Here is an 18,911-nt window from a genome sequence, read left to right as displayed (position 1 = left end):
TCATTTGATGCGACGGCAAAGGGTGATTCCATCACCAATAGGAAGCATGCAAATCTCGATCCTCGGGTCAACAGAAAAAGCCTTGTTCAATTCCAAAACGAAGTCTCTGTAATACCTAACATACTTCATGAGAGAAGCATCAGGCGGCGCCACCACCGAGCCGTTCCACAGGGTGTTGTCGTAGCCGATCAAATCACCAATTTTCACCAGATCAATCAGCCGCTTGTGGTAGTTTATGTAGTTGTCCTTATCAGCACCCACAAAGATGAAGTCAAAGGATGCATGCTTCTTTTCCTGCCATTACAGAATCAGTTAACCCATACAATTTCTCAAGCAAGAAAAAAGAAAAAAAAATCATGGGACTGGTAAAGTTTACATCTTTGACTAATTCATCAAGAACCGGCATTGCAGGTCCTTCTTTGAAATCAATTTTGTGTGCAACACCAGCTTTTTGGATAACTGGCAGACCCAGCTCGTAGTTTTCTCTGTTAATATCCATGGCCAAGATCTTCAAACAAACAGAAACTGGGTTCAATCTCTGGTGTTATTTGAAGGAGAAATTCATTCATTAGGTAAATAATAGCTACCTTTCCATCATCAGGGAGAGCAAGTGCCGTAGCTAAGAGAGAGTAACCGGTGTAAACACCGATTTCCATGGTGTTCTTGGCATTGATCAACTTAATAAGCATGTTCAAGAGGTAAAATCAATCAGATAATGCTCTCAAATTGTTTATTTCACGAAATAATGATCTCCCCAGATTAATTGCTCAAATGCAGTACTCTTTAATCGCCAGCGTAGCTTCATTTTTTTCTCTGAATTGTACCCCAACTGAAAATTCACCAGAATTATCGAATGATTCAATCATTTGGTACGGAGGTAAATGTGGCATGTCTGGGAATTCAGGTGCCCTCATCGCATCATAGTCTAACTCGTACATGTGAGGAATAGCTCATACGGTGTTGGAACTTCATCAATTGCACCTCCACCAAAAATATTTTCGTCGCCACCCAAAACGGGTTATTCGGTTTCTTCATCTTCGTTTGAATCATCATGAATTTCTCCCCATCGATTTTTAGCGTCAATATCAACAACCAATTCCGGTATGTTTCTCGTCTCATACTCTACTGTTGCAGATGTCCCCCCGACTTCATTTACACTTTCCAATAGTGCCATAAAACTGTTCGGGAACATGTATGTCGGCTCCTCAAACTGACTATATAAAGTCATTTCAGATGGATTTTGAGTCACACCTCTTGATGACACAGGAACATCACATATGTTACGCACATCAACAAATAACTCAATAACTGCTATATTGGTTGACTCATGTAATCCAACCATGGTTCCAATATCATCATCTTCTTCAAGTGGAACTGCAGTATATCTGACTGGGTTGGGGCATATCATAAACCTATACCTCAAACCATCAACTGCATCTCGAATTTTTCTTTCTATCTTATGCTTCATTTCTATAAATGTGATATCTTTTTTGAACATTATATTTATTGGTTTTTCAGACTGAAAAACTACTCCGACCTCATTTTCCATAATCTGTCAATTATAATGGACAATCGTGAAAAAGTTGTTGCTCATTTTTTCTACAAATAAAAAAATAAATTAATTTAGATTAAAATATTAGATAAGATAATTTCATAAAACATTAAATCATTAAATATAATATAATATACTATTATATTAATGATCAAATAAAATTTGTTATTTAATTTGATTGATTGATTGATTACTAATATTACTAATAATGATTTAATAATTATTATTAATCTAATGATTTGATATTTAATGATTTAATAATATTATGATTTAGTCATGATTACTAATAATTATTTATTATAAATATTTAATGATTTAGATTTGATATTAATCATTTAGTAATTATTACTAATAATCATGATTAGTTTGATAATATTTTTATTTTTTTAAAATATCAAACAAATTTGTTAGGCAAAATATCGTGATAATGCGTTGGCCGGATTATTTCATTCAATTAATTTTTACTCCTTACTAATTTACACATACAATATAAATTAAACAAAATATTTTTTTAAAACAACACTAAATATTTTTAAACACAATATTTTATTTTTTTAAAATATCAAACAAATTTGTTAGGCAAAATATCGTGATAATGCGTTGGCCGGATTATTTCATTCAATTAATTTTTACTCCTTACTAATTTATACATACAATATAAATTAAACAAAATATTTTTTTAAAACAACACTAAATATTTTTAAACACAATATGTTTTTAAACAGAAATTATCTCGCACAAATTAGTTTATATAATCTAATATAAACTTACTAACTAACTAATTTACACATACACAACAACAAAAAATAATAAATTACTCACGTATTTATGCCTTCTTCATTTCCTTTCTTTTCCTTCTTTGTTTCTTTCTTTGAATCAATCTGAACGTGGGCAAATGTTGTGGAATAATGCCTTGTATGTGTAAACCGTTTAATTTATTTAAACAACAATAGCTCCCACAAATTAATTTTATATAATCTAATATATTATAATATAACTTAAACTAATAAACTATTTCTTTATTATAATATAACTTAGTTAAAATAACACACTAATTAAGCACTAATTAATTTTTTTTATAATAAAACTTCAACTTCAAAGAACAACCTAATATACGTTTAAAGACACTAACAAATTAATTAATATTTTTTTATATTTAATAACTTAAACTAATAAACTAATTTTTTATATAATATAATATATAACTTAAACTAAATAACAAATAATTTATACTAACAAACTAATTAACTAGATTTTAGTTTTACCCTAAACCCTAAACTAACAAACTAATAATTTCATATAATAAACTAAATTAAACAATAAAATATTACCTCACGAACTATGTTTGATCATTTATATTTTTTTCTTCTTCTTTCTTTTCTTTCTCTCCGCAAAGTTTATATGTGCTTATGCTTATGCTCCTGGTTCTGCTTCTGCTTCTACCCTAAACCCCATATCATTTATATAAAGCAAAAAAGCGTTGGACAAAGTCATTAAATTTGACTATTGAAGAAAATAATATTAGCATTGAATCGTATAACTATTGAGCATTGAAAGGCTTCAATTGAACAGCAATATTTGTAGCATTTAGCAGCTAAATTAACGCTGCAATCATGCAGCTATAGATGCAACGCATGCAGCCACGGATGCAGGAATCTTCCAGCTATGGATGCAACGCATGCATGAGTGATAGGGTTAAAGCTTGGTCGGGATGCAAGAATCTCCCAGCTATGGATGCAACATGCATGAGGGACATAGCTTGGTCGCCCAGCTATGGATGCAACGTATGCATGAGTGATAGCCCGAATCTCCCAGCAGCTTGGTCGTTGGGACTCCATGGCGACCTACCATGTCGCCGGGACTCCATGGCGACCTACACTCCACGTGCATGCCCTATGCACCGCCCATGCGCACCATGCAGCTCCCGCTCCTTGGTCACCCCGAGTGAATGGCGACCTCCTTGGTCGTTGGGCGTGATCTCCCCATGCATGCACCGATCTCCCCCCCCCCCCATGCACACCATGCAGCTCCCTCTCCTTGGTCGTTGGGCGTGCATGGAGACCTCCTTGGTCGTTGGGCGTGCATGGCGACCTCTTTGGTCATTGTAGAATTAACCCTATCTCAGCAAATAATATGTCCAAAGCATTATCTCGTGAAAAAAAAAATTCGAGAACATTATCTCGTGGAATCAGCTTGTTCAAGAACTGACTTTAATCAGCTGACGTTGTCATGACGTTTCTGTTTTCAACCATTATTTTTAAGGAAGAAGAAAATAGAAATTTTAAATTATCACATATTTTTAGATATTTTTTAATAATTTGATTTTATTTTCAAAATTTTATAAATATGCTTCTTCTAAAATTTTTGCCTTTATCTTTAAGCGATATAATTTGAAAAATCAGAATGAAGAAAGAAATACCATGGGTGCTTGGCGGTTCTCTCTCTGATCTCCTTCATGGGTTCAGGCTCTCTAGGGTACACACTAGTCTCCAGGATATATTGTCATAAAACCAAAACCCCATTAATGAAATCAAATTCTAATGCCAAAACATGGTCTAAAAATAAAAAGATTCAGAATCCATCAAGCAACTTAAGCAACTTTATAAATCACTTTAACGATTTTTTCTTTTTAGATGTTTCAGATTTAATAAATTACATCTATAATGTGTGCGTTATTAATTATTAATAAAGATTTTAAACATATGTTATCTTATAATTACTTCAAACTATTGAAAAATAAAAATAAAAGAAATGAAAAAAATCCAACATACCTGGTAAAGAGCATCACTCTGCAAAAGGCTCTTGTGGCCAACTTCTTGGTGCCTACTGGCCTGAGATTGCTGTTCTTCTGCTTTGGTTTCCATTGCCACAATTCTTCAAAGCTTCTTTAGAGATCCCAATTGCTCTGAATAAGGGAATGGAATGAGCTTATATGGAAGTTGGAAACCCTGCTGGATTATCAATTTGGGGTTTACCAAGTGGGGTAGATGAGGGTGAATTTCCCCAAAAATCACTTTAACTTTTTTATTTCCCTGACAGACACCCATTCATGTATATTTCCCGATCTAACACCCTTTACAAAAATGTGCGACCCATGCATCACGCTTTACGCTGCTGTGGCGCCACGTGGGGTAAGACGCGGCCCATGCACCGCGCCTTACGCTGACGTGGCGCCACGCTGGGTAAGGCGCGGTGCATGGGCCGCGCCTTATGCCACGTAGGTTAAGACGCGGTGTAAGGGCCGCACCTTCGCTTTTAATTCAGCCCCCACCAGACTGTTCACACCTCCATCCCACCCTATAAATACCTTCATTCTCAACCATTTTCATCACACCAAATCCTCTCAAATTCTATAAGTAACAATGATCAAATATGTAATTATATAAAATATTTTAACTACCACATCAGCTTCTCCGTTAAGTATTAATGACAAGTTGCTTAATTGAATAAGTTTAAATAGTTGAGTGACCTAATTAAAAAAATCAAAAATAGTGGTTAAAATGAAAAGGGACAATAGTTAGGTGATCATTGTTATAGTTTATCTTTTATTTTAAATAATTTACCTTTAAATTATTAACTAATTTATAATTATATATTGAGTCATTTAAAATTTAAAATTTTTATAAATTAAATTAATGATATTCATCATTACTGGTGCTCATCGGTACTCCTCAAGCCTGACAGACTCATCATATTTATATCTAATGATTATTGGTTGATGATTTATTCAGTTGATTCAGTATAATTTCATATTTAACATATTTTTAAAGAAAATTAGGCTCATTAGAAATCTCTTCTAATACCTACAAGGGAAAAAGAGTGACATAGGACCTTGTATTACCAAAAGAATAATCATTGGATATATCAAATGTAATAAGAGAAAATAACCTCAGTGACCGAAAATTCCTTATAATATACTATTTTGACCAACTTTTTTTCGCTTTGCCAAAATGACCAACAAAATCGCAATGCGATCTCTAAATCGCAACGCGATCTCCAGTATCGCAGATCAGTTTCCAGATTCACAACGCGATTTTGACTATCGCAACGCGATAATACAAAATCGCAATGCGATTTTCAAAGCGCCATTAATATCGCAACGCGTATTTTATTTTCAAATTCCAAATACGAATATTAATACATCTCGTAATCGCAACTCTTAACCTAAAACCCTAAATCACAACTCAATCCCATCTCTATTCTCACTCTCTACAGAGACATCCGTCCCCATCTCCAACGAAATACATCCCCATCTCTGGCGAAATCCGTCTATCTCCATCTCTCAGAGCCACCCTCACAATCATTCACGATCAGAAATGGAAAATCAACCAAATCAACCACCGAGGGTTAGTTTTTTTAATTATTTTTATTTTAAAATTTTTGCATTATTATTAGGTTTTTCATATTGAAATTGATGATAAGTTTACTGGTAATTTCAATAATAGATTAACCATTTCACTTAGATTACTTATTAAATTCATTCGATTGCTGTCAATACTGCTAAACTGTTTAGTCTTTAACCCTGTAAAGTTAGTATTTGTCTTTGTTTTGTCTTTTGGTTGAAGTAATGCAATTCATTCAAGTTTCAATTTTAGACAATGACTATTTGAAACCGAGGATCACAACGCGAAATGAAAATCGCAACGATAGTCAAATTCGCGTTGTGATTTTCATTTCGCGTTGTGATTATCTCGTTGCGATAGTCAAATTCGCGTTGCGATAGTCATTTTCGTGTTGCGATTTTAAGTTTCAGAAACTATTATTCTTCTGCAAATTGAAACTTGAATGAATTGCATTACTTCAACCAAAAAACAAAGACAAATACGAAATTCACAGTGTTGCAAATTTAAGTTTGAAGAATAAACTACTACTACTCTTTATGTTTATTATTGTTTTTGGTATATCTTCACAGTGTATTTTTTAATCTAACTTGGTATGTTTATTGTTTTTATAGAACTTTTTTTCGGCTCAATTGACCTTAAGGAATAAAATAAGCATAGTCACTACAATTGCGTCAAAGCTTTCACATGTACAAAGAAAATTGTTTGAGGATACTTGCTTCGGGCCATGGCTGAAAGTACAACATCCGGGTGGAGATGCTATGTTGACCCATTTGTGGCTTCAAACCATGACTAGCGATCTACCCGAGAGTATAAAACGTGGTAATGAAGAGATATTATTTCATTTTTCACCGGCGTATACGTGTTTTGGGCGGGAGGAGTTTTGCTTAATCACTGGTCTACGCTTCGGACACGTGATGTAGGTCGATACACTAGTCATATTACCTGCCCATCATGGTTATCCCGGGTTTTTCCTGAGCTGTCAATGGAGAAGCCGAATTTACACGTCGATGACTTGACGAGATTATTGAATAAGAAAGATGGTTTTACTCGGATGGATGACATCGATGTTGTCTGAGTATGCCTTTTAGTACTTTTGCATGCCGGCTTTTTAGGTAGAGAGGCCAGACAACCTATTCCTAAGGACCTAATATTATTGGTAGATGACCTAAATGCATGGAACCTATTTCTGTGGGGTTCGTATCTATGGAAAGCTACCTGGAATAAGTTGTCGTCTGCCTTTGATGACCGCAAAAGTTTGCATGGCGATGGTTCCAAATACACTTTGTCAGGCTTTATTTGGGCCTTTAAGGTAAGAATTTCTATATAATGTTTCCAAAATTATAATTAATTATTTAACAATTACTAATGTTTGTGTATTATATTGTTTTTGTAGATTTGGATATTTGAGGCTTTTCCCGATATGCAGACATATGCATTAAAAACTTCAAATGATATTCCTAGAGCTATTTCCTGGAAGAGGAAACGGCGACTGTTGATTTGGGAAGAGTTACTACGGTATACGACAATAAATGATGTAAGTTAACACAAATACTACCATATATAAACAAGTTATTACTAGTACACGTTTAACTTTGTTTGAGCTTTTATATTGTTAGGAGGCCAACACTCCATTACAGAGGCTGACACCCACGGAGGCTGAGCTTGCCACTGATTGGTGGCAAGCTAGTAAGCATTTTTTTGATGGCACGGATGATGAGCAGCCTCCACTTCGAGAGTCATCACCTCACCCAGAGCCATCACCTGATCGACCACACTATATACCTCTACAACGAGAGCCATCACCTATTCCGTCACATTATCGAACCTCTTCTCCACCATCACCTCATGATAGGAGACCGGAAAAGATGCCACGACATTTATCTCCCTGTTCTCCACCTCCACGGGATGAGTTAGGGGAGTTACATGATGAGGTCAATATCTTGCGTGAGGAGGTCGGTACTTTACGCGATGACAATGGTGCATGGCGTGACGAGGTATCTACTTTACGTGGTGAGGTAGCGGCTCTATATGAGATGGTAGCATCGTTGCAGAATGAGGTTCATACTCTACGCAACGAGGTAAGTTTAAGATTTTTCATATTTAACTTGATTTACTCGTAATTTCACTTAGATTAACCATTTCACTTAGATTGCTTAGTAAATTCATTCGGTTGCTGCCAATACTGCTAAACAGTTCTAAAATAACCCTGTGAAGTTAGTATTTGTCTTTGTTTTGTCTTTTGGTTGAAGTAATGCAATCCATTCAAGTTTCAATTTGCAGAAGAAGAATAGTCGCAACATGAAACTTAAAAATCGCAACGGGATAATCGCAATGCGACATAAAAATCGCAACGAGAAAATGGCAACGCGAAACCAAAATCGCAACGCGAAACTAAATTCGCGTTGCGATTTTCATTTTCGCATTGCGATTTTCATTTTCGCATTACGATTTTCACGTTGCGATTTTTATTTCGCATTGCGATTATCCCATTGCGATAGTCAAATTCGCGTTACGATAGTCATTTTCGCGTTGCGATTTAAGTTTCGTGTTGCGATTTTAAGTTTTAGAAACTATTCTTCTTCTACAAATTGCAACTTGAATGGATTGCATTACTTCAACCAAAAGACAAAGACAAATACTAACTTCATAGTGTTACAAATTTAAGTTTCAATAATAAACTACTACTCTTTATGTTGTCCTTGAACACGCACTAAACATATATGTTGTCTTTTTAAATGTTTATATGTGCTTACTTCTGGAATGTTATCTGATGCATTTTGTGAACTATGATAGAATAATGACTTGGGTTAATACCGTGCAAGTTTGAAACATATTTGTCTTTGTTTTCACTGTTTAATATCATGTCAGTTTATTTACTGATTTATGTATTAATTTATTTTTAGTGGCCCGATAAGGTGGATGCTTTACGTCAGGTTTTTCTTGCACGATGGGGTTCACGCATCAGACGGCGTGCACGTGCCATTATGTCTCCGTTCACCCCAATAGTGCGAAGACTCCGTAAGAAGAAGCCCGACTCACCTGTCATCTTTCAAGAGGCCTCTCCTATCGTTCAAGAGGCCCCTATCATCCCTCAAGAGTCCCCTCCCACCGTTCAAGAGGCCCCTGTCATCGTTGAAGAGGTCCCTCCCACCATTCAAGAGACCGATTCATACGGCGTAATATGTCGAATTATTGAGAAACCCCCTTACGTGCCGGACATGATGGATGACTGTTGGTTTTCGTATGAGTTACCGGCCAGTACCATTCCGGCAGATGAAGTGGAGAGGAGACAACTACCGGAAACAATTCTGGATAATACCCTTTGGGCTAAGACCGCAGTTGATTTTTATCTACATGAGCGGAGTCAAGGGTGTTACGCTGACATATACAAACTCAACGATGATATGCATTTTTTGATTGATCGGTCTTGGCGGGGTGTGTTATTAGGGGTTGAAGACAAAGGCTATTTCGATGGGTGGTAAGTCTTATATTTCTTCTTATATTTCATTTTGATTAATTATTTTTTAAATTTATGTAATTCACTAATATATGTCTTTTTTTGTAAAACAGCATATTGATGCATGGGTGGCACGTCTTCTAATAGTAAGGAAATTGAAGAAAAATAAAAAAAAATACGCGATATACAATTATGCCAACGTCTTTTCACGTAGTTCACTTGAAGAATCAACGACAGGAATCATATGTGTTGGCTAATGGACAAGCTAAACTTTATCCTGCATGGTGGGAGGTCGATAAGGTTAGTATTTATTTTTTAAATATTTTAAAGGTATTCATAAATAAGTGCGCAATTTGAATTATTACTTATGATTGTAGGTGTTTATCCCTGTTTTGGAACGTACTCATTGGCTTCTCGTCGAGCTTCAGCTCCCATCCCTGAAGACAATAGTATATAACAACATGATAAATTACATATCATTGTCTGATTTGAGAGATATTATTAAGGGATGGAGCTCTCATTTGGCTAAATTCTTGGATGCGATTAATTATTGGACTTATTCTGGAAACAAGAAGCCAAAGAAGTTCAATGTTACAGTTATCAGAGACGAGACCGCACCACAACAAATGCAGGAAGCCAGAGAGGATTATGGTCCTCTCGTATGCATGTGCTTGGAGCGTTTGACGACAGGAAGTACACAGTTTCTACCTCTCACCGATAGAGATAGAGGTGCAGTAGGCTTATGGTTTCGGCATTTTATGGCTAGAGCGATATATGCGAGACGTTGCCTACATGCATCCGCATTATGAAAGTGTCCATAAACAATTTGTAAGTCAAATGCAAGTGTTGTTAAGTACCTAGAATTCAATAATAATTTGATGTTTGTTGGTTTTATATGAGTAGAAAGTGTTGTTTGAGCAAATGTTTGGTTTCTGCAGGTTAATCCTGAAGTGAGCTGCGTGAAATTGATGTATGGGTGCATAAACAACTGTCTGGGGTACACTTTTTTTTATTGTTTAATTGATTTTTAAAAGTCTGATTTGTTTAATTGATGAGGAAAATAAGAATTATTAGCATTTTTTGTTTGTTTAATTGATTTGTAAAAGTTGATTTGTAAAAGTTGATTTGTTTAATTGATGTGTAAATAATTCTTATTTGTTCTTATTTAATTGATTGAAATGTAAAAGTTGATTTGTTGATTTCAATCTGCATCATATTGAAGGCAAACGACCTGTTGAAGGTACACTTTCGTAACGCTAAACTCAAAATCGCAATGCGAAAGTCAAAATCGCAATGTGAAAGCCAAAATTGCAACGTGAAATTCAATTCACGTTGCGATAGTCTAATACGCTTTGCGATTTTCTCGTTGCGATAGTCAAATTCCCGTTGCGATAATCAAATTCACGTTGCGATAGTCAAATTCGCATTGCGATTTTTGAGTTGCGTTAGTCAAATTCACGTTTCGATAGTCAAATTCGCGTTGCGATATTCAAATGAATGTGTAATAAGTGATAACAACTAAACAGATCATAGCAATGTTCAAACTCAAGTTACTAATATATGCCTAACTGAAAATGTTAAAAGTTTACACATAAAATATACATAATAGTCAAATTCGCGTTGCGATATTCAAATGAATGTGTAATAAGTGATAACAACTGAACATATCATAGCAATGTTCAAACTCAAGTTACTAATACATGCCTAACTGAAAATGTTAAAAGTTTACACATAAAATACACATAATACAACGTTTGCATTTAAAAATCACCTAAGTTAATAGTCCCAAAAGGTGAAGCCGGTTGTGATTGGGATTTTAATTTTGATTGCGATTTTGATTGCCTTTTTCTTGACACCATATGAGCTTTTTATTTTGATGAGGATCCATATTTTGGTAGAAGAAAAGATGATTGTGATGGCACTGGTGATCCACATGTCAACCTTGTATGACCACTTTCCTTGCACCGACTACATGTCGATCTCTTCTTCTCTTCACCCTTAGAGGGTATACGATCATGATTTTTTGGTCGGCCAGGTAGCCTTCTGTCCATGGCTAGTGGCAAAACTGTTTGTAAGTCATCTGGTATGTCCCACTCAAAAGGATGTGGAATAGGGTAGATAATCTCGACATAAGTCTGTCGATATGCTTCTGTAGTGTAGCAATCCATAGTGTATGCGCTTGAATCATCTTGGTTTAGATGAAGAGCAACTTTTATAACATGGCCACACGGATAACCAGATGTTTGTCATTTCATACAACTACACATCTTTGCATTTAGATCGATAAGCCCATTTAGGTTATTATCCAGTACTTCAAACAAAGTGTTTGAACATGGTTCAACTCTCCATGACGTTGACTTCACAACACGTTTCGTTATCTTTTTTTCAGTCCATGGTGTAACACGATGTTCCAAGTTCCTGTAAATTTAAATAAATAATACTTAGTAAAATATATGATAAGTTATGAATTTAAAGAAATAATACCTACATGGTTTCTTTTCTTGTAGTACCACTGTTGAATAGAGGCTCAAAAAAACTCCATTAACATAGTAATGGGTAATTTCCGAGAATGACGACTTAGAGCGTTGATTGATTCTGCACTATTAGACGTCATGAAACCATATCTAGCTCCAAGTTGATGTACTCTTGACCATCTTTCAAACCCAACATCTTCTAGTGTTTGAGCACACTGAGGCAAAACACATCTTAAACAATTTATATGCTTATTAAAATCCACTTTTCGATAAGCTTTTACAGCCTTCCAGTATGTCCAATTGTGATTTTTTATACCAACAGACCTTGATTTTAGATTTCTATACAAATGAACACCACAAAGTCCATGAAAAGCATCTGGGAAACACCTTCTAACAGCGTTGTCAATTGAGTTTGCCCTATCGGATATGATTGTCAGATTGCTAATAGGACATATGCAATCCCTAAGATGCCCCATAAACCATGTCCATGAATCAGAAGTTTCAGATTTGTCAACCCCGTAAGCTATTGGCAGTATCCCATTGTTAGCATCCATGGCTACTGCTAATAAGTTTACTCCAATGTATCGACCTTTTAAATGTGCTCCGTCAACTATAATAATTGGGCTCATGTAAGTAATAAACGAACGAATCTACAAAATCATATACACAAGAAATATAATCATTTAAATGTGAAATGCATGTAACTAACAAAAATGAGTCAACAAAATTATATTGATTTACTAACCGCAGCACCAATGGCGATAAACAACAACTCAAAGCGTCTATCTCTATCTGTTTTGATATGAGTTACCGACCCATGATTTTTCAGCTTTAAATTGTGGCAATAAGTCGGCAGTTGGGCAAACGATGCTTCTGGCGACCCCCTCAACAATTCTAAGGCATAACATTTGGCTCTCCAAGCTTGAGAATATGAGATACTAATCTTGAACCAAGCATTCATGTCAGTCATAATTTCATGTCCCCGATATACCATGCCATTCAAAAACATTAACTCAGCCAGAAAACCACCCAACACCTTTTTGTTTGCATGTCTACGGTGAGGAAAAACTTGGGTTCTTGAACATGTATGTTTATCAATAAAAGTCCTAACTTGAAACATTTCACAATCTTTTATCCTCTTTCCAATCATACGCCACGTACAGTTTTTGTCAATCATACACCTTGTTTCGAAACGATCTTTGCTTGATTTGTTAACTTTTAGTTGATAGCCATCTTCCACACATTTCGTATACAAAGCTATCTTCAAGTCTTCCTTTGTATCAAAACAATCATCTTTCTTGATACGAATAATTTTTGTGTAACAATCAACTGTTATTTTTACCAACTCTTCTTCCGGTATCTGAAGTAATTCTAGCATATTCCAGTTATACTATGGTGGCATTTTCTTCGGGGACTTTTCTTCGGTGATTTCTTCTTCTTCTTTTTCTTCTTCAGGGTTATATGAATTACAGAATGGATGTTCAACATGTTCATTCATAGTCATAACTTCCTCCTCATTATCATCAACAACATCTTCCTCGGCAGCGGCTGTTTCATCATCAAAATTTGGGTATTGACCAATATCAAAATCATTACACGCAGGGTCTGTTTCTTCTTCTAAAACAACATCAAAATCCGAGTATTGACCAAGATCAAAGTCCGGGTATTGACCAAGATCAAATTTTGAATACTGACTAGTACTCACAATTTTTTCTGTTGGCTCATCATCGTCTAACTGGTCAATACAAAAACCGAAATTTGGTGCAGAAAGTTGATTGGGATTTAGATTAGGGAAAGGTTGTGGGTTTTGAGATTGTGTTTGGTATTGGAAATGTGGTGAAACAAAATTTGCTTGGTGATGAAATTGTGGTGGAACCATTAAATTTTGAGCACCATAAACTGGGTTGAAAAACTTAGTTGATTACTACCCGCTACTGACCCAACTTCACTACTTCTAGGTTCAACAACATACAATGTAACATCATCTTGCGAAACACTAATGTAAGCAATGAATCGTTCAACATCTTCATTGTCGGTTAACAAATAAACTTTACCTTTTCTCTGATAAGATATCCTAAATCCACTTAAGGGCTCTAAATTCAATTTATTTGCAACACGTAACATTAGAGTTTCATAAGTTAACTTTTTTAATGACAGTTTTAGTTGAAGATTCATGGGTAAAGGCATATATTGTAAAACACCATGAACATTCTCCCATGACCCTCCAAAACAGATCTATCCAAACATGATCAACATTAGATGATTTCATTATTGTAAATTAATTTACTAAACAAACGAGCTGCGAAACTAAAACCTGTTGCCGGATGGGGAATGATGTCGTTGGATATAGGAACGGTTGTCGCCGGAGAGAGTGATAGATGAAGATGGAATGAGTTGCGATTTAGGGATTTAGGTTATGAGTTACTGCTGCTACGTAGTTATATACCCAAAACATTTGTGTTGCGAAACTAAAACCTGTTGCAAATTTGAAATTCAGCGTTGCGACAGTCAGAATCGCGTTGCGATAGTCAGAATCGCGTTGCGATTTACATATTCGCATTGCGATAGTCAAAATCGCGTTGCGAATCTGGAAGCTGATTTGCGATACTGGAGATCGCATTGCGATTTTGTTGGTCATTTTGGCAAATCGAAAAAAAGTTGGTCAAAATCGTATATTATAAGGAATTTTCGGTCACTGAGATTATTTTCTCATGTAATAATCTTAGAATAAACCGAATCAAAATACTTCAGACATAATAATTTTGTATTTTCAATATCATAGAATTTGGCTCAGTAATTAAAGTATACTCAGATTTCCACCAGTTCCAGCTTTGATCCCTTCAATATTTATTCTTTTGCATCCCCCAATTAGAGGTTATACATATCATAATCTAATCGAAGATTAAATTTATTAAATTCAATTAAAATTCAAACTAAATTGATAGAATGTGAAAGTAATGAGAATCAATTATGTAATTATGCTAATTTTTAATAGTCACGTCAACTCTTTCTTTAAATGTTAACATCAAATAAATTGATTAATATCATTTAAATAATTAATAGATCAAGAAAATTAAAAGATTGATAGATAAAATAAAATCATTTTACAATTAAATAATCAAATATGTAGTTTACCCTATAAATCGTGTTTAAACGATCATCATAATTAGTGAGTCCTATTAAATTAATATAATAAGATACTTTTAATTAGTATGTTGAAATACGTTCGAGTTTATATTTTATAAAATATTATTATAATATTTATATTAATCGAATTAAGATATAATTAATAATCATTTCTTTTATTTATAAGTGAAATGTAATCAATAAATATTTTAATCATTTTATTTAAAACTCAATTAGGTGCTCGGGTACTTAAAGTGTGATTAAAATAATTGATTAACGAGATTAATTAATTATGAGGCGACAAAATAATAGACATAAAAAATAACTATAATTCAACATCACTAAGTCATCATAGAGTAAAATAATTAAAAAAACAGAAAAATATATAAATCACATTAAAATTTTAGTAATGTGTTTCATTTTCATTCTGTATTATTTCTAATTAATTGAATAGAAAAATATTTTTCATATAATTTTTATGTTATTTTGATCATCCTCATTAATAAATTTAAAAATATTAATCGTTTAAATATATTCAATTTTTTATTCTCATAAATAATATAATAATAATTTCAGTTTAATTAAATTTAATAAAAGATAGATAAATATCATTTGAACTCGAAAACCTGTGAAATTAGCTAAGATTTTGAATTGGTAAATAGCCATGCTTTAAATTGCCAAATTACAAGTTAAAACCATATTAATATGGTACTCCTCAATAATCATCTATCGTGCATTATTTGATATCACAATATGACACTCATTTGAATTGCCCGTCCAGCTCAGTTAGTAAAACGCAAGGCTCTTAACTTTGTGGTTGTGGGATCGAGTCCCACGGTAGATAATTCGTAATTTTGATTGTCAGAGGTCTTCCACGGAAGCTGCTCTCAACCTGGCGTTGGGAGCAGCCTATTACCATGCCTCCCCCTCACCCTATTACATATGAGAATATGATCAACTAATTTTTTTAATAGGACACTCATTTTATTATTTTGTTAATTTTCCTTGCTTTAGATCTTTGAATTAGGTTTGGATACACAATATGCGTTCTTAAATAATTTTCTCATAATGCTTGGTTTTGATTTGCTTTTTTCGATGATCTTTTAGTAGTTTAATCTTTTTTGTGGTTCGTTTTTCATAACAGAAAAATTTGTTTGTATACAACTTTTGTTCAATTTTTTAGCATGAATATTTTGCTTTTTCTTCGTATGGTCATTATATAATATTAAGTGACTAATTTCTTGTATTAATGGTTTTGAAAAATATCCTAATTATATGTTTAAATTATACATCTAATTATAAACTTTCATTTTAATTTTAAATATTTTATTTTTTAATAAAATTAGCCGCATTTTCTGTGAAAAAAAGATAAAAATTATGAAAGAGGAGAGTTGAAAACAGAAGACGTCTTTCGCAGAACGAGAGGTGATCAAACTTGGAGGGCGGCGGTGATGGCAGCGGCGGAGATGAAGGTGGTTCATTTGATGCGACGGCAAAGGGTGATTCCATCACCAACAGGAAGCATGCAAATCTCGATCCTGGGGTCAACAGCTAGAGCCTTGTTGAGTGCCAAAATAAAGTCTCTGTTATCCCTAACATACTTCGGGAGAGGAGCATCGGGTGGCGCCACCACCGAGCCGTTCCACAGGGTGTTGTCGTAGCCGATCAAACCACCAACTTTCACCAGCTCAATCAGCCGCTTGTGGTAGTTTATGTAGTTGTCCTTATCAGCATCCACAAAGATGAAGTCAAAGGATGCATGCTTCTTTTCCTGCCATTACAGAATCAGTTAACCCATACAATTTCTCAAGTAAGAAAAAAGAAAAAAAATCATGGGACTGGTAAAGTTTACATCTTTGACTAATTCATCAAGAACCGGCATTGCAGGTCCTTCTTTGAAAACAATTTTGTGTGCAACACCAGCTTTTTGGATAACTGGCAGACCCAGCTCGTAGTTTTCTCTGTTAATATCCATGGCCAAGATCTTCAAACAAACAGAAACTGCGTTAAATCTCTGGTGTTATTTGAAGGAGAAATTCAATGATTAACTAATAAAGTTATCTATGATGGATGGAGGGGAGGCGCAGTCGCCCTAAAATTTTTATATTCATATATTTGATATTTTATTTATATTTTTCATTGAAAATTTATTTTCGTTCCTTAAAAAAAATGTACAAGTTCTTGCCGCCTTTAAAGTTTTATAAATTTATCTTCTAATATAAAATCATTCGTTCGTCTTAGGAATCACCTTTCCATCCTCGGGGAGAGCAAGGGCCGTGGTTAAGAGAGAGTAGCCGGTGTAAACACCGATCTCCATGGTGTTCTTGGCATTGATCAACTTCAGAAGCATGTTCAAGAACTGGCCTTCATCAACTGATATTGCCATGGCTTTCCTGTTTTCAACCATTATTTGAAAGGGAAAAGAATTCAACAAGAATTGTATGGACGGGTGATTTCATTGATGGATCGAGAGAGCGGACGTGGACATATATTTTAATTTTTTTATACATTTTATTGATAATTTATTTTTATTCGTTAGCATAGAATCATATGTGGGGTCTTTACGTGATATAATATGAAAAATCAGAATGAAGAAACAGATTACAATGGATGCTTGGCGGTTCTCTCTCTGATCTCCTTCATGGGTTCAGGCTCTCTAGGATACACACTAGTCTCCAGGATATACTGTCATAAAACCAAAACCCCATTAATGAAAAGAAAAACCTAATGCCAAACTATTATTTAAAAATAAAAAGAACCAACAACATACCTGGTAAAGAGCATCACTCTGCAAAAGGCTCTTCAGGCCAACTTGTCGGTGCCCGTAAACCTGAGATAGCTGCTGCTCTTCTGCTTTGGCTTCCATTGCCACAGTTCTTCAAAGCTTCTTCGGTTGTATACCTTTGATCCGACTAAGCAGATGCAAGGAGCTTATATGGAAGTTGAAAACCCCGGTCCGACTGATAATTTTTGGGTGGGGAGTTGAAGTCACTATATTCCAATGGGACCACTAAGGGACCAAGCTATGCAAGGAGCTTATGTGTGGCGCAAATACAAGTAGATGATATGTCCCCTCAAGATTTTAAATCCTCGTATAATTTAAATAATTTTTTTATTAATAATATGTTTTTTAATTTCTAGGATGAACTTCATCAACTGAGTTGTGATATCACTTTGTTTCTTAAGCCTTGCAATAGTATATTGATAACCAAAGGCAAAGAAGCCTAATTTTAATGGACATATTTGCTTGTTCGTGTGAAAGTAAGAAAAATAATGCCAGAGTTGATATTGGGATCCATCAACTCTGTTGTCGGTTTATGCATTATGTTAGGGATCCATCAACTCTGCTGACGAGGTTTATGCATGGATCTCAAAGTGGCATTCTTTGGTCATCTGCTGGTCTATTTTCCTAAAAGGGAGTTGGTGCGGAAGAATCCGGCATTGAACAGCCATCACAAACGGAAAGTGATCATAAATTTTTTGAACGCAGAAGGCTCTAGTACTGAAAAGCTGTCACAAGCGGAAAGTGGACACAAATTGTTCAAACGCGGCGGCATTCAAAAACCATCACACGCGGAAAGTGTCCCCAAATTTTTTGAATGCGGAAATCTCGGACATTGAAAAGCCATCACAAGCAGAGACGGAGCCATGTGTATGGCTGGGGGCCCACTTCCCCCAATTTTTAGTTTATTTTGATTTTGCCCCCAAATTTTGGTTTATATATATTTTTATTTTGTCCCTCTCATTTTATATTATTAGATATACTTTGCCCCTTAAATTAGAATTCTGGCTCCGTCCTTGATCACAAGCAGAAAGTGGCCACAAATTTTCCGAACGTGGAAGGCTCCGGCATTGAAAAGCCATCACAAGTAGGCCTATAAACGAACCGAACGCACACGAACAGAGATATATTCATGTTCGTTCATTTAATAAATAAACGAACATAAACGAACAATTTT

General features: G+C 34.9%; 1 protein-coding gene and 1 pseudogene across 1 annotated transcript; both read right to left on the bottom strand.

Moving 5' to 3' along the window:
- On the bottom strand, nucleotides 1-4,419 carry LOC120204958 (annotated as a pseudogene).
- Nucleotides 4,420-16,303: 11,884 nt separating this feature from the next.
- On the bottom strand, nucleotides 16,304-17,963 carry LOC120204956 (caffeoyl-CoA O-methyltransferase-like). The gene is made up of 5 exons (XM_039204936.1): nucleotides 17,723-17,963; nucleotides 17,558-17,637; nucleotides 17,201-17,345; nucleotides 16,805-16,936; nucleotides 16,304-16,723 (listed from the first exon to the last, which is right to left on the bottom strand). Exons 1-5 carry the CDS (start codon nucleotides 17,816-17,818, stop codon nucleotides 16,430-16,432), a joined length of 747 nt encoding a protein of 248 aa, XP_039060867.1. The 5' UTR covers nucleotides 17,819-17,963; the 3' UTR covers nucleotides 16,304-16,429.
- Between the last annotated feature and the right edge of the window lie 948 nt (nucleotides 17,964-18,911).

The sequence above is a fragment of the Hibiscus syriacus genome, unplaced genomic scaffold (genome assembly GCF_006381635.1).
Source record: "Hibiscus syriacus cultivar Baekdansim isolate YM2019G1 unplaced genomic scaffold, ASM638163v2 tig00011761_pilon, whole genome shotgun sequence".
Classification (NCBI taxonomy): domain Eukaryota; kingdom Viridiplantae; phylum Streptophyta; class Magnoliopsida; order Malvales; family Malvaceae; genus Hibiscus; species Hibiscus syriacus.
Note: the sequence above shows the minus strand (reverse complement) of the source record. Positions and strands in the feature narration are given on the sequence as shown.